At 38.4% G+C, this 27972-nt stretch overlaps 2 protein-coding genes across 2 annotated transcripts in view; one reads left to right on the forward strand and one right to left on the reverse strand.

The window, feature by feature from the left end:
• Window positions 1-3219: 3219 nt before the first annotated feature.
• Prss37 (serine protease 37) lies at window positions 3220-9086 on the reverse strand. Its single transcript, XM_069997323.1, has 6 exons — window positions 8944-9086; window positions 8516-8615; window positions 6337-6478; window positions 4974-5227; window positions 4221-4357; window positions 3220-3458 (listed from the first exon to the last, which is right to left on the reverse strand). The coding sequence occupies exons 2-6, from the start codon at window positions 8547-8549 to the stop codon at window positions 3312-3314; spliced, it is 714 nt and encodes a 237-aa protein (XP_069853424.1). The 5' UTR covers window positions 8550-8615; window positions 8944-9086; the 3' UTR covers window positions 3220-3311.
• A 7067-nt stretch (window positions 9087-16153) lies between these two features.
• The window catches only part of LOC138809870 (uncharacterized), a 234816-nt gene continuing 222997 nt past the window's right edge, over window positions 16154-27972 (forward strand). The window contains exon 1 of the mRNA XM_069996922.1: window positions 16154-16205. The gene's annotated coding sequence lies outside the window, so the exon portion shown is untranslated. The remainder of the gene's footprint in view (window positions 16206-27972) is intronic.

Raw genomic sequence — 27972 nt, forward strand, 5'->3', positions numbered from 1 at the left:
CCCACTTCGTGTTCTTGATGCCGCCTGCCTCTGTGAATCTGTCTCTGAATTGTTCCCCCAATACCCCAAATCCTGGGTGGAGTAGCTGATTAGATGATTCTAGGTGATTTACCTAGAAAATAGGAAAGCTGGAGGTTGGCTAGAAAAATTCTCTCAGAATGTATGAGGAAGCATAAAGACATGGGAAATGTGGAAGCAAAGCAAAGGGGTATACAGAGATAAAAGGGTAACTATCTGTATAATTGGAGTTCCAGAAGATGGAAAAAAACAAAAAGAAGTAATGAAACATTTGAAAAACTAGCGACCATGAATTGCATTGAGTTTAAGATTAAGACAACCGAGCAGGGAAGGTGGCTCAGTGGTAGAGTGCTTGCCTTGCTTGCATGAGGCCCTGGGTTCAATTCCTCAGCACCACATAAGCAGAAAAGGCCAGAAGTGGTGCTCTGGCTCAGGTGGAAGAGCTCTAGCTCAGGGACACTGCCCAGGCCCAGAGTTGAGGCCCCACAACCAGACCCCCCCCCAAAATATTAATACAACCTTGAGCCAGAGGTCTCAAAGAGAGGACATATGAGCTGGAGAGAGTCCAGCACACGAAAGCACATTAGAGAAGAATGAGAATATCAAATACAAAATGGAATTTTGTAAAACTTTGAGAAAGGGAAGGCTGTGAATTAGATTTAAGCCAGCTGTGGTGGTGCATGCCTATAATCCCACTGCTTGGGAGACTGAGGCAGGAATATTGCATTTTGAGGCCAGCCTGGGCTACATAGTAAGACCTTGCCTTTTACAAAAATATAATAAATGTACATTTTCGCCGGAGTGTAGAATTAAGACTTTTTCTTACATTTATTTTTGTAAATATTTTATTTTTAGTACTATTTTTTCTGGCTAGCAATATATTTTGTAGATATGCAGTGCTAATTATAAAAATGTCAATGAAGTTCAGGAGTTTGAGTATCATGAAATTGGTGATCAAATTGTAAACTATTTGAATAAAGAAAAAAATTAAACTCTCCAGTAGTTTGGAAGACTGCAATGTCACATTTAAAACTGAATTAAAGAAGATGATGTTGCAGTAATTGGAAATGATCCCGGGTGGATAGATTCAACTTGACCTGGCTGAAGTCATCTTGAGTCTTAACCATGACCACACAGAGTAAGCTGGATTGGTTTTCCCTGAATGACTTCCCAGCACACTGGAAATCAGGAATAAAATTAATAATAATAACCATTAGAGTGGTATGTAGAGCTTTATAACCAGATAGTAGTGCCTTTAGCTCCAGAAGCTTGCCCAGAGCCTTTGTTATTAGCTTAAAATGGACCATGTGCGTGGCAGATCAGATAAAATTGCTTTTGTCTTATTATATATTCTTCTGCATCTAGCCCCAAGTCTGGGGATCTCCTTGTTCTGGCTTCTGCCAGTAAACTGTACTCCTAATAAATTGTACTCTGTGCAGTCCTCAACCTGCCTGCTTCTTTCCTTTTATCTCACCATAACTTGGAGTTGGTTCTCACACACCGAGGCCAGGTTGTTTTGTAACAGGAGGAAGAAGCAGAGAAAACAACTGTCAGTGCTACAAAATTTATTAGAATGTAGGAAAAGGAAATATAAACCAAGCATTCCAAGCGAAAGCAGAATCCAGCAATGGCAACTTTCTCTCAAGTAATGGAAAGGCTTAGCAGCAGATGCACTTCTTAAGAATGAAGCTGAATGCTTTACTTCAATGGCTTTCTTTAGGGACAGTGGCTGGAGTGATTCTACACAACCACTGGTGAAATGGAATCAAAATTAGGGTGTGTGAAAATATTCTCCCTGTGCACTTTCATTTCCCCCTGACATTCTTTTGTATTCAAACTCATTCCACAGAGCTAGGAAGTAATACCAAGGGGAAGCTGATGTACTGAGAAATGCTGTTTTGGGGGGACGTAGGAGAGGGTTTGCAGGGGGTTGTTAGGAAATACCAAGAAAGCTAATGAGTATGAAATTTCTTCTCAGAGAAATGAAATACCATTTGTTTATATATTCAATGAATAAACAATAGCAGTTTTAGCGCGGTGCTGGTGGCTCATGTCTGTAATTCTAGCTACTTAGGAAGCTGAGATAGGAGGACTGTGTTCGAAGCCAGCCTGGGCAGGAAAGTCTGTGAGACTCATCTTCAGTTTATCACAGAAAAAGCTGGAGGTGGAGCTGCGGCTCATAGTGGTAGAGAGCAAAAGGAGCTCAGGTGTAGCCCAGGCCCTGAGGTCAAGCTTGAGAATCAGCAGAAAAAAAATAGTTTTATGTATTTAAAAGTAGATTTAAAAGTGCTTTACTTTTAATGGTACTGTAGCAAATCACCACAACCAGCTTACAACAAGACAAATTTATTTTACTATACTATAGGTGTAAAGTTCTTCCCTGGGGCTTCTTTAATGAGGACACATTCTCTACTCTTTAGGACTCTATCCATATGACCTAATGACCTACAAGGTTCCTACCTTGTAGGGGATTGGGTGTCAACCAATGGCTTGTAGGGGATGTGCACATCTAGAGTATAGTGGTAACAGGATTTTTTTCTCAACCATAGAACTGATGCTGCTTTTCTTCAAGCTTGGTTAGGGCTTCCTGCGTGGACTTGTTTTTACCCATGCCTCATCTGAGCGTGTGTCTCCAGCTCTGCTGCTGCTCTGGGTGGCTGTTCTCCCTTGGTCTGGTGACATCTATCTGGCTGTAGAGCTACAAGGCTCCTTTTTGGATTTGATTCACAGTTGTCACTGTCATGGAGTTTCAGACTTCTCACTCCTCTTCTGATCTCTCTCTGTAGAATACTGCAATCTGAGGGCAGCTCAGCTATGGAAGAGGTAAGGGACACGCAGGGCCTTAGCCAAGTGATAGCTTAAACTGCTTTGGATGATAGCTAGAGGGGCAGCAGGAAATGGGAGCCAACAGCCCTTCAGATGTCATTTATTCTCCCATTATCTGAAGGCTAAAAGCATGGGGCTCAGAAGCTGACGTTTTGGGATTCTGTTCTAAGCTCTGATAACTGCCAGTTTTCGTTACTGTTTAACCTCAGATTTCCTCCTTTATAAAAGTAAAAGAATGTCAAAGATTTTTAATGAGCATTATTTGTGATAACAAATATATCCCAGTGTAGTGTCATAACACCTCTGCATGTCATCATAGTGTGTGTGGTGGGCACAGACACAAATAAAGAGACATAGACTGCCAGGGTGCTGTACCCGAAGAGTCCTGCTTGATTTTATTTTGCGTTTGGGGAGAAGATGGGCTTGTGTACTCAGTAGCAGTGGGATGCAGAGGGAGAAGTAGGGTGCTACTTTTCCTTGTCCTTAGTGGTGTTCTCAATCCAGGATATGTATCTATGGACATTGGTGTAGATGCCGACATCCCCTCCCATGAAGTGTCCAACTTCGATTCCCTGGAGCTGGTTGTTACAGATGACAGTAGCAACTGCCACCTCCTACCAGACAGGAGGGAGGGAGAGAGAAGGAGGAAGAGAGAAAAAGAGAGTGTTAAATCATCCCCGTCTAGGAATCTTCCTCAGTCCTTGCCTTAGTTGAGCTCCCTGGAGAAACAGTGTGTTTGGTTGGGAACACTGTACTGAACTGGGGGTCAGGAAGCTTGGGTCTTTTTCTTTAGCCTTGCTCTAACCAGCTTCTCTAGAAATCATATGTCAAATGAATCAAATCCCAATTATTTGAACTGATGAAGTCAATCCCAACTTGTGAGAAAGTTTGATTTTTTTAGTGAATTTATTGATTCATTTTTATTGATTTCCTAAACTAGAGACAATTTGAGTTGGATGGGGAAAAATGTGAGATGGCAGAACTATTGAAAGCTGGCAGGTCTGTTTGGATCTCAGCCTTTCCTGTTTTTGGTGGTATCAGGTAAATTCATTAGCTAAAGAGAGCTTGACCCATCTAGCTATGCAACAGTGCACCCTGATTCCTTGCAGATTTTGATTTTTTAAAAGCAGTGCCTTTTGTTCCTGTATTTCACTTGTAGTTGTAGGACTTGTAGCAAAGTCTTATGGACGGGAGGTAATATACTTAATGAAGCTCCCTGGTAAGGAGTCTGCACATCTGAAGAAATGTTAAGTGTCTTTGCTCTGGCCTTGACAAATTCTTAAAAAAATATTTATAACTTAGAGACATTTTGTAGCATGGTTCGTTAACTGGACACATCTAAGCAAATGAACACTGATTGCAGAGAAAAAAATTACCCCCAAAATTCGGCTGAATACTTTGACAAATTTAATGCATAGGGAATTCCTGTGGGTTCTTCCTTGTTCGGTTTTCTGGCATTCTGCATCGGTCATCACAGGGGCTTCTAGGTTCTGTCTGAGGTCAGGATGTCTGCCTGAGGGAAGATGGAAAAAAACCAGTTCTGCTCATATTGCTCTTTAAGTTCTCACCCCCCACCTTGTTTCAATGGGTCTTTTTATGTATATACATAAAGAAAATAAGGAATGAGAAAGGGGAACTATGAACTTGAGCATAGTTATGAGAGTTAATCCTAAGGATTGTGAAGTAGCCATTAGGTGTCTTTGAAATACAGTTTCCTTTCTCCTCTGTGTCTACTCTTGGAGGAAGAAGAAGTGATCTGACTCAAGCTTTCCTTGGTGTCCTTTATGTAGGAAATGAACATGTGTGAAAAATCAGGTCACGGTCTCCTTAATATGAATTGTGCCTCTGAGAATTAAGAATGATCTGGCCTCTGTACAGAGTCAGATGGCCTGCTGCAGGTAGAGCCACTACCTGCTAAAGCTCCAAAGCATCAGCAGGACAGTAGAAACTCTGGGAGTGGAAGAACATTGGATTTTTGGGCAGGCCTCCTTTTGCTAGCTGCACACCTGTAGCTTCTCCCATGGGTCTTCATCCATTCTTCTTTCCTCCTTTCTCCTAGCTCTGAGGACACGGATGTTCCTCTTCAAGCATAGCGGATGACATTAATTTACTGTGGGAAGAGTACTTACCACTGTTTTCCTGGCTCCAGTCGATACCTGAGAGCATGCAGACAGTGCCTGGCTGGACATCACTGGAGGCAATGGGAATGGTCTGGACTTTGTGGTTGAGGACGGCAGGATTAGCCAGCCTGATGAGCATGAGGTCATCCTGGGGCGCTGTGTGGCTGGCGTTCCAGTAACGGATGATCTGGATGGGGCTAATGGTCTGCTCTGTCCCATCTCTGATTCTGCTCTTGAAATTTCCTAGCATCACCTTCAGATTTCTGGAGGGAGAAGGGGTTAGAAGTATGCATCATGATCACATTATCACCACCACCACCATCATTATCATCACTAAGATCAGATACTGTAGTGACTGCTTTATCTAGTTTATTTCATCTATTCACAATGAGTCTGTGCAGTGATTCTGTATTTATTCCTATTTTACAGATGAAGTCATAGAAGCACATATACATACATGGTGGAATCCTTTGAATACCATGTTTTAATGTGGTGTTCCTAAGTAGTCAAGGTGAAAATAACACATGCCAAAGAAATAGGTTTTTCCATCATCTCTCCATCTCACCTACCCAGATCAGGAAATTTCCATTTCAGTGAAAATGGAGGAATAGAAAGATGTTAGATATTTTCTAATTTTTCACTAAATTCACTGTCCTGCCTGTATTCTGCTCTACACTTTTGGACAGGGACATGGGAATTAAACCAATGGGCTGTGGCTTCTGATTGGAAGCGCCAGTGGTGGGTGGAAGGAGAGGGTGAGTTCAGGGTATTTATCCTCCCTCTGCCTTGCGTTGCTGCAACTCTGCCTGTGTCCCTTGACAGAGGTTATTTTTTACATGACAGCATCTCTTCAGAGAAGTGCCTCCCTCTTTCCAATGAAGCCACTCTGTTCCTTCCTTTCCTCTAGCTTTGTTAGGCCTAGGGATGGTCACTGCATTTCCCCAATATTAGCTTTAGGAACACAAAACGAATCTTTATTTTTTCTGGAAATGTCTCCATCCTTTTCTAATTACTTCCTGAAAAAGAAAAAGCCAGCTCCTCTCAATTTACTCAGTTGAGTGCACTCTCAGTTACTGTGGGGCCCTCCACTGATAAAATGCAATTGTATCTCAGGAGGGGGAGTGCTGAGAAAGGGAGGTGAGGCAGGAGGTGTAGGGCCTAGGGGCTCTCAATAGTAGCTGGCTGTGTCTTTAGGAGAAGGACGCTGCTGCACACTGCAAGCAGCATCCCTGCTCTGGCCTCTACTGTTTCCTGATGATGATAACAAAAACATTTTTAGACAAATATGTTTTTAGCAAATGTGCTTTGGGGAGAAACTTTCCCCTACTGAGAATCACTGGATTAGATTAAGATGATGATACTCAGTACTTACGGTAAATAGCAGTGAGCTGGGGCCAGAACCCAGCTGGTTTTGATGAGCACCCCCACACACGGGTTGAAGTGGGACTTAAGGTAAACCAAATAGGGAGCAGGGTCTTCCTTCTGCACAGCTGATTGGGTGACAAAAGATGTCCCTGAAAATATGAGTAATGTTCTTAGTATATAGTGTTAGAACAAATAAGACAATAGTTTCTCAGTTGAAATAGAATATGGAGAATTTTAAAGTAATAGTCCATTCATTAGGAACTGTGAATATATTTGACATTTTCCTAAAAATAGATGAAGTAAATGATATTATTACCTCTAATATTTATAATCATTTTGGTTAGTATCATAATATTTAATCTAGGAAAGGATATAATAAGGATCATTTTACTGCTTGTAAATTGACTATTTTCTTGAAAAGCAATTTTGAAACAGGCATTAAGAACAGTACTGGATTTAACCAGGCTCTGATGACTCATGCCTGTAATGTTAGCTACTGAATAGCCTAAGATCTGAGAATTGAAGGTTCAAAGCCAGCCCAGGAAGGAAAGTACATGAGATTCTTATTTCCAGTTAACCAAAACCATGCCAGAATGGAGCTGTGGCTCAAGTGGTATAGCACTAGCCTTGAGCTAAAGAGGTCAGGGACAGTGTTCAAGCCCTGAGGTCAAGCCCCAGTGCCAGAACACACAGGAATTGAAATAGTAGTGGACTTGCAAATTTTGAAATTTTCTGAATGTCAGTATATATTCCTGGCTATGGAAGCATTGTCAGAGTATGTGATTATTTCAGAGCCTCTGCTTTGAAAGCATTTTTCATTTGTGACTTTGTATTAATTTTTTTAGCTTAAGTAGTTGTACAAAGGAGTTTATCTTAAAAATGTTGGTTAATTTTGTAAATCAATAGCCCTAAAGTTGAAATCATTGGGATTTATATTTTTTATTTTGCTCATTATTTATTTTGGTATTTATTTATTTTATCACTAAGGATTATCTGAGGACATCTACTAAGCGTTAATAACTTGTTCCTACCTTGTGGCCTGATTCCCACAAATCCATCTAAAAGTAACAATTGAGGATAGACAAAGATTATGAGTAAACACACTTATAGCACTTTTTATTGGATTCCCACAAATCCATCTAAAAGTAACAATTGAGACAAAAATAATGAGTAAACATGCTTATAGCACTTTTTATTGTAGCACAATATTGGAAGTGTAATTGACTGAAATGTGATTGTTGGACATTGAAATAGAGAAAATGTACTAACTTTGTAGAACATATTTATACAGTAAACAGTAAAATATTAATATTAAATTATAACAACTGTAATATGTACATATAATATGACTTAATTGTCTAAAAACAAGAATAAAGCACACAAAAACAAGTCAGGGAGTAAATTGAAAGTATTGACATACATTCAAAAAGTGAGATTATGACATATTTTTCCTACTTTAAATTTCTAAATTTTCCAATATAACCATATAACTTTATAATTGAAATATTTAGAAAAGAATTAGAAAATAAAGGGTTGTAGCATCAGAAATAAGATTCTGTTCTTGTCTGCTCTCAGCACTTTTTTTGATCCTCTCAAGCCTGGGCTAGTACTTACCCTTATACAGATTTATTTAATCTTCATAACTCTACTGGAGGTAGTAAATACTTCCATTTGAATGAAGAAATCGTAGCACGGACGGGTTAACATGCCCAGTGCTACACAGATAACTAACATAGTCTTGATGGGCTGGGGAAAAAGCCCCAGGAGCAAATTCTGCAATCAGAAGAACATCATGGAAGGCAGGGACAACAGGAGCTAGGACCCGGGATTTGACCTCTTGTTTAAACCTTTGCAATTCCCCAAACTGTATGGCTTTGGAAATAGAGAATAACAGAAGTCAGTATAGTTGACTGATATTCTGATATGGCTCTCTGACCTGGGGACTATATTGGGACTTGAATAGATGGTGTGGAGGCCCATAACCTCTGGCATAACTAGGAGTGAGCACTCACTATTGAGAGTTCTTCAAATCAAGTATGTGCCGTAACCTACCCCACAGCCTACCACTAGAAACAAAACAGTCTTCCTTGACTCTTCTCGGGCACCCTTCACATATCCACCCACCTGCCCCATACCACCTATTTGAAGTGCCTTACAGCACAGAGTAGAAGGTCTTATATACATACCAGCAAGGATAGTCAAGTAGAAAATAAATTTCATGGTGGTTCAGCCTTCCCCTGTGAGGTGTAGATGAGCAGTGTGTGGAGTTCTCAGCTCAGTTGTCTCCTTAGGGACATCAGAATCAGTGGGTATGGGCAGGTGTGGGCCCTACTGGAACCAGTGGGCATGGCCAGGCCTGGGGCACTACAGAGGTCAGTAAGTATGGACAGGCGTGGGGGTATTATCAGAATCAATGGGTTTGGGCAAGGTGGGGATGGAGGCACTGGGTGGGATTGGAAAGCAGCTCTTGCATAAACAGGGAAGGGAAATGTCTCCAAGCAAGTAGGAGCCTGCTGTTTTCTGGGGAAGGCAGAGGACTGTGCCTCTGTTGGGGTATACCAGGCAAGGAAAAAAGGAGCTTAACCCTTAGACTCTGGGATCCAGACCCCTCTACCTGCTGCTCTTCCTAAATTAAGCAGAACGGCTTGAAGATAGGCTCAGTTATCTTCTCTGCAGAGTTTCAGAGGCAAAGACCATGAGGGAATAGAATTTTCCACCTTCATTCAAGGAGACAGTGTCCCTAATGCTTGCTCTGACACCCTGATGGGTAGTTGTGCTCCTCCTGGCCCCTCCCATCTTTGTTACACGAGTTTACCTCCCTTTTAACCACTATTTCATCACTCAGTCAGCAGTAGCAGCAGCAGGGGGCTGTGTTGTCCTGATAATTGGCTTTGATCTAAGGGCATGAGGAAGTGAAAAGCATGCATGGAATAGTTAATTTTCTCCACAGCTGGGGAATGGTGCACATTCTAGACACCATTAGATCTAACATTGAATATGTGTTAGTGACAATTCAGAAGGGGATACTTCCAAGTGCTTTTTACATGAAGAAAGATTTCCCAACTTCAATAGAAAAATCACAGTCAGATTTGGATAATTGGTAGATTTTCTCAACTTTTCTTGCTAGAGCACACACTAAGGAGAAAAAGAGCAGTACAGTAAGAGCTAACAGTGAGTCCCAGATTCTGTCCCTTTCTTAAAAGGCAGTATGCAAATTCTGTATATATTGCTGTGTATGCCTAATTGATTAATTTTTCTTTGGAATAATTGTAAATTGTATTGCACTTTTAGTTTGGTGTCTGTATGTTCATATACTGAAGTGTGATTTTTATGTCAATTTGTGAGTCTTACATCCTTCAACTTTAGGTTGTGTGTGTGTGTGTGTGTGTGTGTGTGTTAGATTGTGTGTAGTAATCATCATCTACATTTCTATCTATCTATCTATCTATCTATCTATCTATCTATCTATCTATCTATCTATCTATCTATCTATCTATCTATCTATCTATCTATCTAGAACAAGAGATAGAGATCCTTTCCATTTCTCTGTTGTCCCTGCCATATTACTAGAATGGCTAGAATTTACAATACTATACTGAGTAAGTGAGACCATTGGACAGTGTTGCTTTGTTTCAGACTAGGAGGAAAGCATTCAACTTTTCACTATTAACTGATGTTACATGTAGTTTTTGTAGAAGTTTTTGTTGTTTTTGTTATTAGTCATGGGGCTTAAACTCAGGGCTGGGTGCTGTCCCCCAACTCTTTTGCTCAAGGCTAGCACTCTACCACTTTGAGCCAAAGCACCATTTCCAATTTTTTTGGGGGGATCCGGTCGTGGGACCTGAACTCTGGGCCTGGGCGCTGTCCCTCAGCTCTTCAGCTCAAGGCTAGCACTCTACCACTTGAACCACAGCACCACTTCTGGCTTTTTTCTTTTTTGCTTATGTGGTGCTGAGGAATCGAACCCAGGGCCTCATGCATGCAAGGCAAGTGCTCTACCACTGAGCAACCTTCCCAGCCCCGATTTCCAATTTTTGAATGACTAATTAGAGCTAAGAGTCTCTTGGGGACTTTTCTGCTTGGGATGGCTTTGAACCATGATCCTTAGATCTCAGCTTCCTGAGTGACTAGGATTACAGGTGTAGAAGCTTAATTATCTTTCCTAGCTCACTAAGAGATTTTTTTTTTTTGGGTCTGGTCGTGGGGCCTGAACTCTGGGCCTGGGTGCTGTCCCTCAGCTCTTCAGCTCAAGGCTAGCACTCTACCACTTGAGTCACAGTGCCACTTCTGGCTTTTTTTTTTTTTTTTTGCTTATTTGGTGCTGAGGAATCGAACCAAAGGCCTCATGCTTGCAAGGCAAGCGCTCTACCACTGAGCCATCTTCCCAGCCCTCACTAAGAGATTTTTAAAAAAAAATTATGAGTGGGTTTTAGATTTGCCAATTAATTCCCACTCCCTGTACCGATAAACAGAATGGAGTGTTTTTCTTAGTTTATTGATATGGTGGATTTACTGATTTTCAAATATTGGATTAGACTTGCAAACCTGGAATAAACCCTACTTAGTAATGATGTATAATTCTTTTTTAAAAATTAATTTTATTAAAAAAAATTTTTTTTGGGTCCAGTCGTGGGGCCTGAACTCTGGGCCTGGGCGCTGTCCCTCAGCTCTTCAGCTCAAGGCTAGCGCTCTACCCCTTGAGCCACAGTGCCACTTCTGGCTTTTTTTTGCTATGTGGTGCTGAGGAATCGAACCCAGGGCCTCATGCATGCAAGGCAAGTGCTCTACCACTGAGCCACCTTCCCAGCCCCTGTATAATTCTTTTTATAAATTGAGTTAGGTTTTCTAATATTTGATGAGGATTTTTGTGTTTAAGTCATGAGAGAACTTTTTTAATACTTTTTAAAAAGTCAAGCTAATATACATAATAGAATTTTTCAAGGGAACCATCAAGAGCTACAGATTTAAATTATAAATTCAGTTACTTAATGGTTATATGATTACTCAGATCATCAATTTCATCTTCATTGAATTTTAGTGATTTGTGGGGTTTGGGGTTTGAATTCTCACCAGTAATGACTGAGAAAGTTCTTGTCTCTCATTGTACATGTTCATGTCTGGTGTTGTCAGTGTTTTGATGTCAAGCATTGGGAGTGTAAGTCTATTTAATTGTTTTAATATACAGTTCTCTAAGCCATATGATGCTGAATATCTTTTTGTGCACCTATTTCTATATGTCTTTGGTGAATTGTGTCTGTTCAGACATGTTGTGTATTTTCAGATATGTTTTCTTTTTTTGTTGCTTTTGAAAACTTAGGGAAGTTCTTTGCATATTTTGGATGGTGGTTCTTTATCAGATGTGTATTTTGCCAATATTTTCTCCCATTGAAATTCTTGAGAATTTTACATCAACTTTCAGGATTTATTTTTTTTCTTGTAATGCCTTTGATATTGTTAGAATGTTCTTCATAGTTTTCTTTTCTGAAAGACACTGTAAAGAATGTTTTAATTTCTTTCTTCAATGCTTGGTAGAATTTAAAAAAATATTTGTATTAGCTATAGTTGTCCACAGGAGTTGCCATTCAACAAAGCAGTTTATGAGTACAATGCGTCTTGATCGAGTCATCCCTGTCAACATTCTCACCCCTCCCTCCCATCCACCCCTTCTCTTACTCTTGTAGGATATGCATTGAGTTTTGACTGCATCTACCCGCCCTCCTTTCTTCTCTCCATTTTTCTACCTCCTTGACTCCATCCTATCCCTTTAAGTTCTTGTTTTCTTGAAATACAGTAGATTTAAGGAAGAACTCAATATAATTATTTAGAAAGGCAAAACATTGTCCAACAAAATAAATACCAGGAAACAGGTATTTTGTAGAATTAATGAAAGAAAACATTTGAGTTTGTTGCTTTCTTTTTGGAAGGTTAGTAACTACTGACATGATTCCTTTAAGAGATAGTTGTATTTATTTTACCTGTCCTTATGTGAGTTTTACTAGATTGAATCTAATAAGGATTGAATCTAGTATCTAATAAGGATTAGATTGTTCCAAACTCAAATTTGTACTATTGAGTTTTAGGATATTCTTTTGTGATAATTTTAATGTTCATAGGATCTGTGGTAATTTTTTAAAAAGAATTCCTAGCATTAGCTATTTTGCCTTCTTTCCATTTTTCTTGGTTAGCCTATTAGCAATGATTTCTCTATTTCATTGATTTATTAATTTCCTGTTTTCAGATTTTGATTTCTATCATTAACTTCTATTTGTTTCTTCTGCTTATTTTGAATTTAATTTGCTTTGTATTTTCACAATAATGGAGTGGAAGATTAGGTTATTGATTTTAGTTTTTTTCCCCTTTTCTAAATTATACATTCAGTACTTTAAATTTCCCAGTAAATGCTGTTTTAGCTGTACTCCACACATTTTGGTATGTTGTATTTTCAGCTTCAGTAGTTAAAAATATTTTACATTTATTAATATTTTATTTTCCTTGACTTTTATTATTTAGCAGTGTGTTGCATAATCTCAAAATACTTTGGGATTTTCTAGCTTTCTTTTTATTATTCTTTTGTTGGTTGAAAACACCTTGCATAATTACTTCTTTTACATTTGTTGAGTTGCATTCATTTCAGGCCAGGCTATCTTGCTGGGTAGACCAAGTTTCTGGTCTTATATTAAAATCTTTGATAAGGCTCTGCTAGGGATAGGCACGAGCATACGTACAAAGGACCAACAGAGGGGGAATGAGCGTGAGTGGTCGAAGAACTTTACAACCATACATAAAAATGTCAATGTGGTTGAAATTGCTTTAAGAAGTGGATGTTGGGGAAAGCGATACAGGAGATGAGTCTGATTGGGGTACATTGTGTGCTTGTATGGAAATGTCACAATGGATTCTTTTTTACAACAAATATATGCTAACAAAATATTGCTTTTAAAGATCTTGACATTAATGTTAATCTCCTACATGTAGATATTCAGTTTTCTCAACATTATTTGTTGAAAAGACTATCTTTTCTCCAGTGTGGGCTTTTGCTGTCTTTGTCAAAAATAAAAGCACACTATAGTAGTGTGATGTTATTTCTGGACTTCAATCTATTCCATTGTTCTGTGTGTGTGTGTGTGTGTGTGTGTGTGTGTGTGTGTGTGTGTGTGTGTGTGTGTGTGTGTGTGTGTATGCACGCGCGTGTCAGTATTGCATTGTTTTTGTTACTGTGGCTCTGAATGGTACTGGAAATTAGGCATTTGTGATACTGCCACCATTACTCTTTTTGCTCAGGGTTGCTTTGTCTATTTAAGGTTTTTTGGGTGCTATTACTGTAAAGAGTGACATTGGAATTTTGATGGAATCACACTGAGTCTGTAGATTTTCACAATGCTAATCCCACTGTTCAGGATCCATGTATTCTTTAATTTTTTCCAATGTTTTATAGTTTTTATTGTCAAAGTCACCTTCTTAGTTAGATTTGTTCCTAGGTATTTTTTGAGGCTATTATGAATGAGATCATTTTCCTGATTTGTTTCTCAGTTTGTTCATTATTGATATATAGAAACTGATTTTTGTTTGCTGAGTTTGTATCTTGCTACTTAGCTGAAAGTGTATGTCAGATCTTTGGTTTATCATATAGAGCCTTCACTATATTAAAGTATGCTAATCTTACCATACTCAGAATTGCAAGAAATTACCAAGAAAACAAATGCTGGTGAGGATGTAGGGAAATGGAACCTTATACACTGTTGTCAGGAAGCCATTATTAGTATGGAGGTTCCTTTAAAAAAAATCTAAAGAGAAGTGTATTACAAGATGCAGGGCACCAACATCAAATAATTCGGGGAAGGGAAGGGAAAAAACAAAATGCTTAAATAAGGATACAGGTTGACCCATTGTAACAATGAGATGTATAAAACACTGTTGAAAACAAACTTTACAACTTCAGCAGGGGGAGAAGGGGTAAACTGTGGCGGTGGGAGGGAAGGGATAGTAGGGGGAAAACAAAGGAGGAGGCAACAGTGCTCAATAGGAAATGTACTCATTACCTTGCTCATGTAACTGTAACCCCTCTGTACAGCATTTTTACAATAAAAACATACAAAAAATGTAAAGACAGAATTACTGTATGATCCACACAAATCCCCACATTTATCGAAAGGAAATTAAGTCAACATACAGTCAAGATGCTTATAGCAGCACTATTCAAAACAGCCCAAACATGGAATCAGCCTAGATTGATGAAAAAAGAAAGTGAAATTGTAATAAGGAAAGTTTGAATGCTTAAAAATTGTGACTAGTAGTTGGGCGCTGGTGGCTCATGCCTGTTATCCTAGCTACTCAGGAGGCTGAGATCTGAGGATCACAGTTTGAAACCAGCCTGGGCAGGAAAGTCCGTGAGACTATCATCTCTAATAAGCTATTCAGAAAAGGCAAGAACTTGTGCTGTGGCTCAAAGGGTAGAGCACTAGCCTTGAGCAGAAGCTCAGAGACAATGCCTGCATCCTGAGTTCAAGCTCCAGGACCGGCAAAAAAAAAAAAGTACTACTAATTCAAGTAGTGCTTTCAGATGAAGACAACAAATTGGGCTTGAATATTAACCCCTCTTCTCTCCAAGCCCCCTTAAATTAGTAATAATAGAAAATTTTAACTTAGAAAGATTAGAATGAAGAGGACAGGACATGGCAACTTGCCAGAGGTTGAAGAGTTTGAAGTAGTAAAAATCACACTGAATCTACACATAGGACCCACATTGTCCAAGACAAATTTAACAAAACCAATGATCTTTCTTCACCCCAAATATTATTAATGTATACTATATATTATGTATATACACACATATGTTATTCGTTCATAAATAAGAATAAAATTATATCATTTGCAGGAAAATGGAGATCATTGTGTTAAGTAAAATAAGCCAAATTAAAATATTACATGTTTCATATATAGAAGGACAGGAATATAAAACAGGTTCTATTTGGGGGTGGATACCAACAAGAGGAAGATGGATGAAAGGAGAGGACACTGAAAGGGTGCATGTGGTAAAAGTATTTTACACATGTGTATTAAAATAGAACAATAAACCTATTGAAATTGTTACAAGAAGAGAGAAGGGGGATAATGAGGGATTTATATATGGAAACATCACAATAAAACCCAGTGTACAACTAAAATATGCTAATAAAATATGGGAAAATTAAAGCACAAGCTGATATTCTATTTCTCCTAGCGGTTATATCAATTTTCAGAGTAATTCTTGTGCATTCTAGATGAATTGATCCATTTATCATTATGCAATATCCCTCTTCATCACTGGTAATTTTTTCCAAACCTAAAGTTTATTTTGTCTGAATATCTAGCATATTTATAGCTTTTCTATTCATTATTGCTTTGTTGATTTTTGTCTTCTCTTTTTCTACTTCTCTGATTTTGAGCATTTAAAAAGTATATTTTTTTCTTATATCAGTGATATTGTGGCTAATTTCACTTTAGATTTGAAAACTTCAATTCTATAATATGCTTTCCATTCTGACATCTTATTTACTTGATGATTTTATATTTAGAAAGTGTCCATATTACCCATTAAAATAATTTTATGACCACAGTTGTAAAATCCTTGAGATGATTTTATTATCACAATTCATATCAATATTAGCCTTTACGCTAGCCTTGAGCTGAAAGGCTGAGGTATAGCGCTCGGCCCAGAGTTCAAACCCCATGATCGACAAAAAAAAATAGTCTCTATTATCTTTTTCTCATTCAAATTCCAGGTGTGATTGCACTTGTCAGTAAAGATATGGAACAATTAAACCATCTTCATTATTCATTATACTCAAATTCCAATTACCAGACTTGCACTGGATTCTGCTAGTGCCTTGTTCCTTGGTAAGTAATAATGGCTACACAGTGTTCTTACTGTAATTGTTGGTATCTTTGTTCGAAGGGATTGAGGTTGAAACTCAACATTCCCTTTGAGAATTCTACAAAAATTGTGCTGGTAAGGAAATCCTAGGGTTATAAAGGTGAGCTCAGCTAGATAAAACTTGCTTAAGCAGTGGTTTGCTTAAATATACTTAGAAAGGCACATAGGAAATAATGCAGTATCTTACCTATAGGTACAAATAAATCCTCAAGACCTGTTTTTAATGAAGCCCATCCAAATTTACGGTTGTATGGTTATATTTAAAAGCACAGAGACATTTATGTGAGGATTCTATTTCAATATTAATTGATGATGATAAAAATGGGAATAATGCTCTTCATCAGGAGAGTGTGTAAAAATGATCGTGTTAAAAGAAGAATTAAGAAGTTAGAATAAATGATACTACAGGACATATTGTCACAGGTAAGCCCACATATTTATACAGTTAAACTTGGCTAAATTATTGTACTAAATTTTACAAGCTGTTACCAAATAACCCATCAAAAAGTTGTATCAATTTATAATCCCTAGAATTAAGATTATATTGAGTCTGTCTGTATACTTTCTTGCAAGAGGATGGCAGGAAGCTTTTATTTCAGTGTTAACCCTGTGCAAATCCCAGAAATGGCACTAACATATGAGTAGTGAGTGGTCACATTGTGAAGTAAAAACACATCCCAGCTTCTCATCTCCATGGGAACTGTGATGTTATTCGCCCTGGTGCCTTTGTTACAGCACTTGGCTGCTGGCTTCTGAGAGCTCTATTGTGCCATGTGATCACTGTTGGAGAAATGTGAAGGAAGCCCACTTGCAAATGAGGAAGTCTGAGGGAGATGAACTCTTTTTCTAAGAATCCTTATTGAGAACCAATTCCTCTCATTCAGAGAATGTAACCATGAGCCAGCTTCATTGCGCCTCACTCAGAAAAACCACTGACTCCAGATCAACTTGTCAGGCAAGGATGAAGAATTACTTGGAAGCTAAGTCAACCAAAGAAGATGGAGCCTGGTTCCAAAAGAGACCATTTGGTCCAGGGGTTGCAAGCACAAGGCTTATATAGGCCAGAATAGTTAATGATTAGATTACTGATTAGTGATTAGAAAATCTACAGCTTATATGGTAAATTCTGTTTCATAGGAATGGCTAATTTTTCAGTTTTAGGATATAAAGAGCATCTTTTCACCAGAGAAAAGGGACAGATAGTTAAAGGCTACTTTTTCATCCCCTGTCACCCTCAGGGAGGACCAGGAGAAATGGGGAGAGGGAAATTATCTTGGCTAGATAGCTGTTTTGAACTGAGGTGGCTCCAATCAGCAATATCTCTATATAACAAAGCCAGTGAGACATCGACAGCCTATCTCTCACATTTGTGGCCTGAAAGTCAGTGCTCTCTATAGTCTGCTAGAAGCAAGAGGAGTGAGAGGGTTACTCAGGTGATTCACTATTACAATTATATATCGGGTTCTTTAGATATCATCTAGGCGGTGTGTCAGGTCACACTGGTCAGGTGAGTAATTCAGTAGGAAGGAACAGGAAAGAGTAAACCAATTTTAGAAGAGTATTGTCAGTTTCTTTCAAGTATAGCATATACATGCCTTATGTTCAGCAATTCTAGCTATTTGCCTAAAAAAGGGAAAACAGCTTCACAGAGATTTCTGTTAGAATGTCCAGAGCAGCTTAATTGAGTTTATGATGACACACTCTAAGTGATCATTGACAGAATGGTTTGGTTGGGCCTCATTATACAGAGATTCTTTACCTGTGAATTTACCTAATCACTAAAACTTATTTGTCACCTCAAAATAGATACTTGCAGTTCTTTCAAAGTCTCCTGCTGACACACATGTGTGCACTCTGTCACTTGGGACAGGTGGGATGGAACGAGACAATGCTCTAGCTTGTTTCTGCTTGCATTCTACAAATGACTGTTTTTAATGTCACCTTTTATCTTACATGATTGTGTGTTTTTTAGTAAGTTTGCTGATTAAAGTGGTCCATCAGCATACGTCATGATTAAATGCAAGAAGGCTACGTTATGCCTGATGGGTATTAAGTGCTGTGCTGTTGTGAGCTCAATACTAGGGAATCAACAATGTTTTCTTTATAAAGAAGCCCCCATAAAAATAGATAGAGGTTAGGTATTGATTGGTTGATAAAAATGTAATCAGAGGCTTGTAGTATCCTATTCCTATGTTTGCTGTGTAAACAATAATTCAGTATTTCCATTCTTGTCAACTTTATAATTAACACACATAAGGAAACTCAACTGTATATTCATACGTGGGCGGTCTACTCAGTAATGGAAAGTAACAACCTCCTGATATATACAACAAGAAATAAATGGAAGATGCCAGACACCAAATGATACCTATACTGCAAGACTCCACCCTACAGCCATCCAGAATGCCTTAATCAAAATCTGTATTTAAAGAAATCCCAACTTTGTGTTGGTGCTAAGGAGAAATTAGCTGGGAAAGGCCGTGAGGAAACCGGGCAATTTTTTTACTCAGAGTTTTAATATTTATGGGACATATTCACCTGAAGATTTCCTCTTTCCTTTCTTTAGTCAATATAAACATTTGAGACATATACATTCTTTTTAATTTTGTGGGAAAATTTCCAGGAAGCATTCATCAGTGAGAGCATGCCTCTGTGGGAAAACTTTTAATCACAAGTTGCAGCAGTCTGAATAGTGTGCTTCACCATCAAAAGATAGCCATAGCTGAATTCCCAGAACCTGTGGACTTCAAGACAAAAAAGACTTAGAAGGTGTGACTAAGTCAAAGCCCTTGATGTGTGGAGATGGTCCTGAAACATGGGGTGGTCTGTGCATACGGTAATGCTTCTTGACCTGAATGCTGCTCTTTCTGATAGAAAACAATACCGCCAGCTTTCCAAATCCTTCCACCATCTTAGTTTCAGTCTTTGTTTTTGTTTTATGGTATGACACATGTACATATATATCATAGAATTAGAGTAGTTCATTTACAGAGAATATGATTTTTATATTTTTCCATTTTCTGATCCTTAAATTTGTTTTATCTACATTTTTGTTTTACTTTTCTTACCTCCGTTTGTATTATTAGAAAATTTTTATTTTCTATTTTATTCCTTCATTGGAACATTAGCTGTATCTTTTTGACTTACTTTATGTTTGTTAATGAGATTTCAACAATTACCATGAAATTATTACTGTTTACCATGAGATAATATTGCAAAATGTTATATAAAATTCAAGAGCCTTGGAAAGATGCACCTACGTTTATGTCCCTACATATTTTATGCCTAAGCCACCCTGAGCTACGATCTTCATACCAGTGCTTCTTTCTGGTGCTGATGGGCATAATAGGTGTTTGCTACTGCATATAGCCATTGTGCTTCCCTTGGAGCTGGGAAAACAGGCATGCCATGGTGCCTAGCAATTGGTTGATATGGAGTCTTGCCCACTTTTATGCTCCTGATGACTGTGAACTGTGAGCACTCAATCTCTGCCCCTCTTGTAGCAAGGATTACAGTCTTCCGCCACCGTGCCTGGCCTTAGTTTTGCTAATGTTTTGCCCTGGCTGGCCTTGAACCAGGATCCTTTCAATCTCTGCTTATTCAATGGTTAGGATTATTGGTGTGAGGCACCACTCTAATATCTATATATCTATATATCTATATATCTATATTTAGTTTTAAAAATATATTTAGCAAATAAAGAGAAATGTCCAATATTGTATTTTGCTCTAATATATTTTATCTTCTGTTAGGCCATGAAAAAGAATTGTTTCTGTGTAATGATGTATGATAATATAGCAGTTGTTTATCCAACAAGAACTTTTATCACTTCAGAAAAGGAGAGCAAGATAGAAAAGTTGGTGTACTTGATTTGTGATGAGAAGGAAATAATTCAGAATTGGAACAGCTACAGAGAACTCTCAAGAAAAAATTGGAGTCATTTTATGTTCTGATGTATTAATAGAAGCCTTGTGACTGTTTCCTCTAAGGAGACAATTACTTTGATTCCTTACAAAGTTTCAAAGAAAGGAAATAATTAGTCCCTTGTTAGTCAGGGCAGAGAAAATTTTCAGGTGGAGAAAAGGAGTCCCTGATTTAGAAAGGCCTCCCATATTGTCACAAATGATAGAACATTATTTATGTTATAGCTGAACAATATCCCATTATGCATATAAACTACATTTTCACTATCCATTTATTAGTGGTGGGCATCTGATTCCATGTCTTAGCCAATATGGACCGTGCAGCAATAAACATGAGCAGGCAGTTATTTCTGGTGTTATAATTTAACTTCCTTTGATTATATAACTGGAAGTGGTATAGTGGTTTAGTTTTTTGAGGAATCTTCATACCTATCTCCACGCTATTTTTACATTCCCTTCAATACTGTATGAGTATTTTCTTTTCTCCACATCGTCATCAATGCTTGTTATGTGTTGTCTTTTTGATAATAGCCATTCTAAATGGGGTGATAGGATATATCATTCTGGGCTGGTTTTTCATTCCTGGTAGCTAAGGTGTTGAGCCTTTTCTCCATAAATTTGCTGGCTATTTGTTAGGTCTTCTATTGAGCAGTATCCTGTCATATCATTAGGCTATTCTTTTTTTGCAGCAATGTGACTAGAACTGAGGATATCATATTGAGTGAAATAAGGTAGACACGATGTTAAGAAAATGATCTGACTGTATGACTGTAGAATTGTACTTATAGAGGTGGGAGGTATGGATGGAAAGGCAATAGAGGGAGGTTGGATGGCAATTGCTAAAACACATTTTGCAAGACTCAATCTACTACCAGAAGCTTGAATTTTCCAAATCCCTGGTACCCAAGACTTTCATACATGCATCCTCTGCCATGACCTTTTGAGTGCTAGAGTGAGCTCAGAGGAGTCATGTCTCCTGGAACAGTCCTCTCTTCATACCTTCCAGTCTCTTCCTCTCAAAACATACAGGTCTAGCTAATTTCCCTCTCTTGTGCAAATTAGATCACATTCACTTGTTCAGAGGGCCAAAGTAGCTCCCACATAGCCTAATAAGACTGGGGTCAGAAGACAGAGGATTAAGCATTAAGGATGACCAATAACCATTCTTGTTTGTTTGTTTGTTTTTGTCAGTTGTGGGTCTTGAACTCTGGGCTTGGGTGCTGTCTCTGTGCTCTTCAGCCCAAGGCAAACGCTCTACCACGTGAGCCACAACACCACTTCTGGTTTTCTAGTGGTTTATTGGAGATGAGTCTCACAGCCATTCCTGCCCAGGCTGGCTTTGAACCCTGATCCTCAGATCTCAGCCTCCTGAATAGCTGGGATTACAGGTGTGAGCCCCCGGCACCCGGCTCTAATAACCTTTTTTGAGAGCAGACAGCATCTCTTCCTCAGAACTTAAATTCCAAGGAAAAGAATAAACAATTTTTAATATGATGGAGTGGAAGCCTGCAACCTAGTCTTTACAATCTGGCCAAACCATCCATATACTCAACTTGCCTTCTAAGAGTTTGCTCTTAGAAATTTGCTTTGTTCCATCAGAACTAGGAAGAAAATTGAGGGAGACAACGGATTTAGTGAGAAGGAAGAGATGGAATGGCATATGGGAAAACTATGAAGGGTTGCCTCTGGAAAGAGCTACAGACCACAACCACAGCATGTGGCAAAAGTATTGTTAGGTTTGGGATATTTGCAAATTGAGAAGAAAAAGTTGCATGCACAAGCCAACATTTTAAATAAGAGCCAGGCACTGGTGGTTCAGACCTATATTCCTAGCTACTCCGGAGGCTGAGTTCTAAAGGTCAAGAGTTCAAAGTCAGCTGGAGCTGACAAATCCTCTAGACTTTTCTCAATTATCCTTCAAAAAGCCAGATGTGAAGGTGTAGCTCAAGTGTCAGAGTGCCCACCTTGAGTGGGAGAGCCCAAGGCCCTGAATTTAATCACCAGTGCTGGTGTGCACGAGCACACACACAAATTAAATAACGTCTTAATTGACTATAAGGAAAACACAATAAATTAAGAAATATTTATATACCCATACTACTGCTAAATATGTGCTGGAAGAAATGGTTGAATATTATTGGCAAGTGGTAGCGTGGGTAAGGAGGGAAAAAGGGCAAGAGTGGTTATTTCTGTTTACATAGCAAAATTACTAGATATTTAAAATATGTGCATTTGTATAAATATTTTATTTTATTTGTGAACATATTGTACAGAGGGATTACAACTACATGGGCAGGATAATGCATACATTTCTTACCAAGCATTGCAGCCTCCTCCTTTGTTTACCCTTCACATCCCTTCCCAGCCTCTCCCCCCCCCCACCGCACCCACGTTGTAAAGCTCGTTTTCGACATGACAACTTGTACTTCTCATTGTTGCAACAGGTTCACCTGTATCCTTAAACGACTTGTTTTTCCCCATCTCCTCCACAAGTTATACTGACATCAAATATAGTGAAAGCAGGGGTTATACTGTGGGGGGAGGGACATACAAAGCAACAAAGAAATAATCTTATAAATGCGTTAGAAACACATACATGAAAGAAAAAAACGTTAAAATACATATCTAAGGGTTCATTTTCCTAACATCACATTATCTGTCCTTTTCTGCTTGACTCATACATATACTAGATATTGCAAATAAGGGAAACCATGGGACCTATGTTTCTTTGGGCCTGGTTTACTTCACTTAATATAATTTTTTCCAAGTTTTTCCATTTCCTAACAAATGGGGCAATGTCATTCTTTCTGATGGAGGCATAGAATTCCATTGTGTATATATACCACATTTTCTTGATCCATTCATCTACTGAGGGGCATCTGGGTTGGTTCCATATCTTAGCTATGGTAAATAGTGCTGCAATAAACATAGGTGTGCTGGTAGCTTTAGTGTGGTCTTGTTTGTAAACATTTGGGTAAATGCCCAAAAGTGGGATTGCTGGGTCATAGGGGAGCTCTATGTGGAGTCTTTTGAGGAACCTCCATACTGCTTTCCAAAGTGGTTGAACAAGTTCACATTCCCACCAACAATGAAGTAAGGTTCCTTTCTGTCCACATCCCCTCCAGCATCTGTTGTTGTTAGAGTTCTTGATTTTTGCCATTCTAACTGGAGTGAGGTGGTATGTCAATGTTGTTTTGATTTGCATTTCTTTTATGGCTAGGGATGTTGAGCATTTCTTCATGTGTTTATTGGCCATCCTTCTTTCTTCTTCAGAGAAGTTTCTCTTTAAGTCTTTAGCCCACTTATTTATTGGGCAGTTGTTTCTTTGAGGATTTGTTGTTGGGGGATTTAATTTTTTGAGTTCCAAGTATATTTTAGATATGAGACCCTTGTCCATTGTATGGCTAGTGAAGATCTTCTCCCAATCCGTGGACTTTCTATTGATCTTGCTAGTTATGTCCTTTGCCATGCAGAAGCTCTGCAACTTTATGCAATCCCATTTGTCCAACCTTTCTTTGATTTGTTGTGTTTCCGGGTCTCTATTCAGAAAATTTCGGCCTGCGGCAAGGAGACCTAGGGTTTCTCCTATTCCATCCTGTAATGTTTTCAGAGTGTCTGCTTTGACTTCGAGGTCTTTGATCCATTTGGAGTTAATTCTGGTGCAGGGTGATATATAAGGATCTAGCTTTAGTTTTCTACATGTAGTTAACCAATTTTGCCAGCACCATTTATCTGAAGAGGCTGTCTTTCTTCCATTCTATTGTTTTAGCTCTCTTATCGAAGATTAGATGGCTATAGGTCTGTAGGTTCATTTCTGGGTTTTCAATTCTATTCCATTGGTCCTGAGGTCTGTTCTTATGTCAATTGTATAAATATTTTTGTATGTTATTTCTTGTAAAAATGCTGTTCAGAGGGGTTATAGTTACATGAGCAAGATAATGGGTACATTTCCTATTGAGCATTGTCACCTCCTCCTTTATTTTCCCCCTACCATCCCTTCCCTCCCACCTCCACAACTACCCCCCCCCCCAACTGAAGTTGTAAAGTTCATTTTCAACATAGTGTTTTGTATATCTCTTTGTTACAATGGGTCAACCTGTATCCTTATTCAAGCATTTTGTTTTTCCCTTCCCCTCCCGGAATTAGAGAAGTGTATATACAAGATTTAGGGCACCAACATCAAATACAGTGAAAACTGCGGTTATACCATGGGGGAGGAGCATACAAAACAACAAAAAATCACATGGTACATTATAAATACATTAGAAACAATAGCAAGAAAGAAAAAAGATATTTGTGTCCTTGGGGTTCATTTCTCTTAACATCATCATATATGGTCGTATGACATAGTATAACATCTATTTTTGTTGTTGTTGATTTTGGGTTTTTTTGCTTGGTCATGGGGCTTGAGCTCTGGGCCTGGGTGCTCTCCCTTAGCTCTCCAGCTCAAGGCAAGCACTCTTGCCATAGCACCACTTCCTAGTATAACATATTCAAATTGAATCTTTAACTTCCATTAGCTGCACAGGAGCATGAAATATATCCTTTTCTGTTTCTCCCTACATAACACTGTTATGCTAAAAAAATCCCTGCTAAAGCTTAAAAATTAAAAAATATAAAGCACAAATATCACAATATACTTGAAAAAATATTTTTAGTAAAACTGCTATGAATGCCCTGCCATGTTTCTTAACACATACTTAGAAGAGATACATATGTAGTCAGGACATATTCTATATTGAGTTGGCATAGACTCTGTGCTGTTTGTATGGACCTCCTATTGTGAATCCCAGACCTCTGCCTACTTGTTTGCTTACCTAAACTCATTTGATATGATATGTAGATAGTGGCCTAATTTTTGTCTGAGGTTACCTGGAACTGTGATCCTCCTACTTCTACCTCCTAAGAGGCTGGGCCTACTGATGTGTACTACCATGTCTGGACCTGGCTTTAATATTTAGAACTATAACAGTTCTAGCCCAAAAAGTTCTAGGAAAAAGGAAAAAATAAGTCTTTTATTTAATCAATTAGTTTTATATCAAATATTTATACAATAGAAATATTTTATAGTCTGAAACCTAAGCAATACTATTTAGTTTGTTACTCAGATTATTCTACCTTTTACTATTGAGTTGCTAGAGACTGCTGTTTGAGTTTCCCTAAACTTTTCATAAATTAATATAACATGTCATCTATGGTATTTGGGCATGTGAACTTTAGGAAGTTATTATCTCATAAAATAGAGCCCTTGTGAGTGAAATTAATGCCATATAAAAGAGCCCAGAATCCTTCTTTGCCCTTTCTTTTATCACCTGACAACAAATCTACCAGTGCTTTGACCTTAAAGTTCCAGCCTCCAAAACTGTAAAAAATATAGAATTTTATTGTAGTATTTTGTTATAATAGCTTGAACCAACTAGGAAATGGGATTGTTTCATGTTCTCTATCTCTCTGGTATGCTTAGATGTGAACACTTTTGAAATCATATCCAGATAAAGCAAGAGACCTTTTAAAGTAGCCCCAGAAGCCTATTTCGTGATCCTATTCCAATGATAGTGTTCATGACTTTGATTGTACTGGGAGCTCAACTTTTAAGCAATCACTTCCTTTCTTTAATGGTTTATCATTCAAACAGTAGTATGCAGTTTTTTTAAATTTAATGTGCTATTGAAGTCTAGTTTGCCCAGGAGATCCTGCTATAGCCTTTCACATCTTTTTAATCTGCTAGTTGAAGAAGTCAGATATTTTGACCATAGGGTTTCCCAAAATTTGAGGTATGTCAATTACATCTTTGTTGTACAGTTGGATATATCTATTTTTAAATATTTTTCTGTAAGCCACTAGGTAGTTTCAAAGGCTTTATCAGACTTTGGAATGGTAATGAGTATCATCTTTTGAAGCTGACTAATCCAAAATATAATTAAATCATGGTTGTAAACGTATTTGATAGTTTCTAAGTGATTACAATTACCGCTTTTGTTTGGAAAAGCAACTTCTTTTATCCTGGGCTAGTATAAGTCTTCTCATAAAGTCTTCTATAATTATCTTCTTGATCATTTTAATATGACCTAGTAATCTTTGCTATGTGATATGATAAGATATTTCTCTAGATTTTTCTTTCCTAGACCTGGAATCTTACCAATACATATAGACATGGGCATAACTACCTGTAGAATATTTCTGTGTCATTACAAAATTAGCCCATGGCCCAGGACAAGAAAAATCCATTTCATCTCTATTTTCTCTTTCACTTTCTGAGCTCAGGTGTCCATTTACTTCATAATTCCTAGTCATACTAAAAGCCTGTAAAAAACAAACCTCCTTGTTAACTAAAAGCAGGATGACTTATTTTTTTTTTTTTTTTTTTTTTGGGTCCGGTCGTGGGGCCTGAACTCTGGGCCTGGGCGCTGTCCTTCAGCTCTTCAGCTCAAGGCTAGCACTCTACCACTTGAGCCACAGCGCCACTTCCGGCTTTTTTCTTTTTGCTTATGTGGGGCTGAGGAATCGAACCCAGAGCCTCGAGCATGCAAGGCAAGCGCTCTACCACTGAGCCACCTTCCCAGCCCCTTATTTTGTTTTTTTGAAATAAGATATTATGATGAAATAAGGCTGAAAGCGCTATAGGGCGCTCTCCTGGCACTATTCCTGAGCCCCTTCCAGTCACCATATCCCCAAGGGAACTAATTTTCTACATCCCATCCCAGACTATACTTCATGCAAATATACACAAGTATGAATGAATACATACTAATATTATTTTTTCTTACAAAAATTAACATTTAAACAAAATCTGTGTTTCTTGCAGCATGAGCAGTATAGCTTGGAGAGCTTTTAATGACACAGAAAATATCCTTATACTTCTTAAAAGTTTTATAAAAACAGCAAATATTAGTCCTATAGTTCTTTAAGAAGTCACCTTCTAATATCCATTGGGTATATTAATTTGTATAACTATTTATACAACAATACAGAAGCAATCTCTATTCTATCCACAAGAAAGCAGAATCAAGAAAACAAAAACAAGAACTAACATGGGGAAATACTGGCACTGAAGATCTCAGTGTAGACACAGAGGTGAGATTGACAAACTTAGTCCTTAAAAGAGAAGGGAGGAGAAATGAAGAATGTATAAATGCATCTGGGAAATCAACACTAAGAAAGGTAGTATGTGGAATGAGAATACAATGAGCAGGGAGAGAGAGGGTCCCACAGAGCTGAAGAATATGAGGTGTAAGCATAGAGACCAGGCAGAGCCTGTGGTTCTTCCGTGTTCTCTTTTCATATCATGGCATGACAAATTTTCCTTTGTTCCTTAGCTTTCAGAACTCAGCTCCATTATCCTCTAAAATTTGAGGCTGGTATGATAATGTAAATAATTAGAAAAGAAAATGACACTTCTAAGATCTTCCTCCCAAACCTTGAGTAGTCTACCAACTAAAGATATACCTGTATTCATATGTATATAGCCCTGAGATTGCTAGGAGCTGGTGGTATAGAGCAGGATCACTCTCCCAGCCACCAGTCAGGAAGATGGCTAGAGAGGTGCTGTTAATATCGGACACTGTAGGAAGAACTGCAAGAGGGGTTGAAGCTTGGGTTTAGACCTGGGATCACTCAGGGAAGAAATAGTGAGCTTTACACTGCAGAAGATACCACTGAGCCAGGCCTGGTGGCTCACACCTGAAATCCTAGCTACTCTGGAGGCTGAGATCTGATGATGGAAGTTCAAAGCTAACCTGGGCATGAGTCAGTGACACTCTTATCTCCAGTTAACCACCAGAAAACCAGAAGTCGTAGAGTGTTAGCG

This window comes from Dipodomys merriami, unplaced genomic scaffold (genome assembly GCF_024711535.1).
Source record: "Dipodomys merriami isolate MVZ:Mamm:240054 unplaced genomic scaffold, mDipMer1.0.p SCAF_5, whole genome shotgun sequence".
Taxonomy (NCBI): domain Eukaryota; kingdom Metazoa; phylum Chordata; class Mammalia; order Rodentia; family Heteromyidae; genus Dipodomys; species Dipodomys merriami.